The sequence below is a fragment of the Rhinichthys klamathensis genome, unplaced genomic scaffold (assembly GCF_029890125.1).
Source record: "Rhinichthys klamathensis goyatoka isolate OS25496 unplaced genomic scaffold, OSU_Roscu_1.1 h1tg000619l_1, whole genome shotgun sequence".
NCBI classification, from domain to species: Eukaryota; Metazoa; Chordata; class Actinopteri; order Cypriniformes; family Leuciscidae; genus Rhinichthys; species Rhinichthys klamathensis.
In genome coordinates, this window is record NW_026607071.1 from 54,189 (window position 1) to 55,385 (window position 1,197).

A 1,197-nucleotide genomic window follows, 5' to 3' on the forward strand; every position below is an offset into this window, starting at 1 on the left:
AGAAGATGAGAAACATCATGATGTCAAAATGGGAGAAAAAAGTTTGAAGAGAGCCAAAAATTCTTGCCCTCAGTGTGGAAAGAGATTCAAATATAAATCAAGTCTTAAACTTCACATGACAGTTCATAGTGGAGAGAAGCCACACACATGTGATCAGTGCGGGAAGAGTTTCAGACTAAAAGGAACCCTTAAAGAACACATGAAGATCCACACTGGCGAGAAACCACACACATGTGATCAGTGTGGGAAGAGTTTTGCACATAAAAATCACTTTAAAGTACACTTAAGAATCCACACTGGAGAGAAGCCGTACACATGTGATCAGTGTGGGAAGAGTTTCACACGAAAAGAAACCCTTAATGGACACATGAAGATCCACACTGGAGAGAAACCACACACATGTGATCAGTGTGGGAAGAGTTTTAAACGTGCATTGAGTCTTAAATCACATCTACGTTTTCATTCTGGAGACAGATCGTTTTACTGTGATCAATGTGGGAAAACTTATTTTTCAGAACCATCCCTGAAGAGCCACCTGAAAGTTCACACAAAGGAAAAGCCTCACATGTGTTATTTGTGTGGGAAGAGTTTTAGTCAGCTGAGTGCTTTAAAATTACACCAGAAAATACACAGTGGTGTGAAGAATCACATGTGATTTGATTGTGGGACAAGTGTGACAAGAGATTCAGTCAGTCAGGAAACCTGAAAAAAACATCATAGGATCCACACTGGAGAGAAGCCGTGCATGTGATCAGTGCGGGAAGAGTTTCACATGAAAAGAAGCCCTTAATGATCACATTAGGCCATGAGTACATGGGGATCAACAGTCAGTGATCAATTGTTAAAACACTGAGAACACTTGTAAATTCCTTATGCTTTTAGCTGCCTGTGTAATATACTCATAATTTTCATGGAAACAATGTTTTTTTTTTTTATTAAAATCTTTTAATAACTGTAATGTTGACATCAATGTTTTAGCTTAAGCAAATAAAATTTGCCATGTTTTTGATCGGCTCATGGATATTATGTTACTATTATGTTACTTACTGTTGTTTCTTTGCTTTGTGCTACAGAAAAAAACAAATGTAATTTCTACATTAAAAAAGGTAGTCCAGGCAAGTAAGTAAATCCTATATTAGTTCTCAATTCAATATTGCACTATTCGTGCATTTTCTGACCGGAATACATTTAGCACAG

At 37.1% G+C, this 1,197-nt stretch overlaps 1 protein-coding gene across 1 annotated transcript; it reads left to right on the top strand.

Annotated features, from left to right (window-relative positions):
* On the top strand, positions 1-927 carry LOC130076023 (gastrula zinc finger protein XlCGF49.1-like). Its single transcript, XM_056240909.1, has one exon. It carries the CDS (start codon positions 29-31, stop codon positions 653-655), a length of 627 nt encoding a protein of 208 aa, XP_056096884.1. The 5' UTR covers positions 1-28; the 3' UTR covers positions 656-927.
* Positions 928-1,197: the final 270 nt, after the last annotated feature.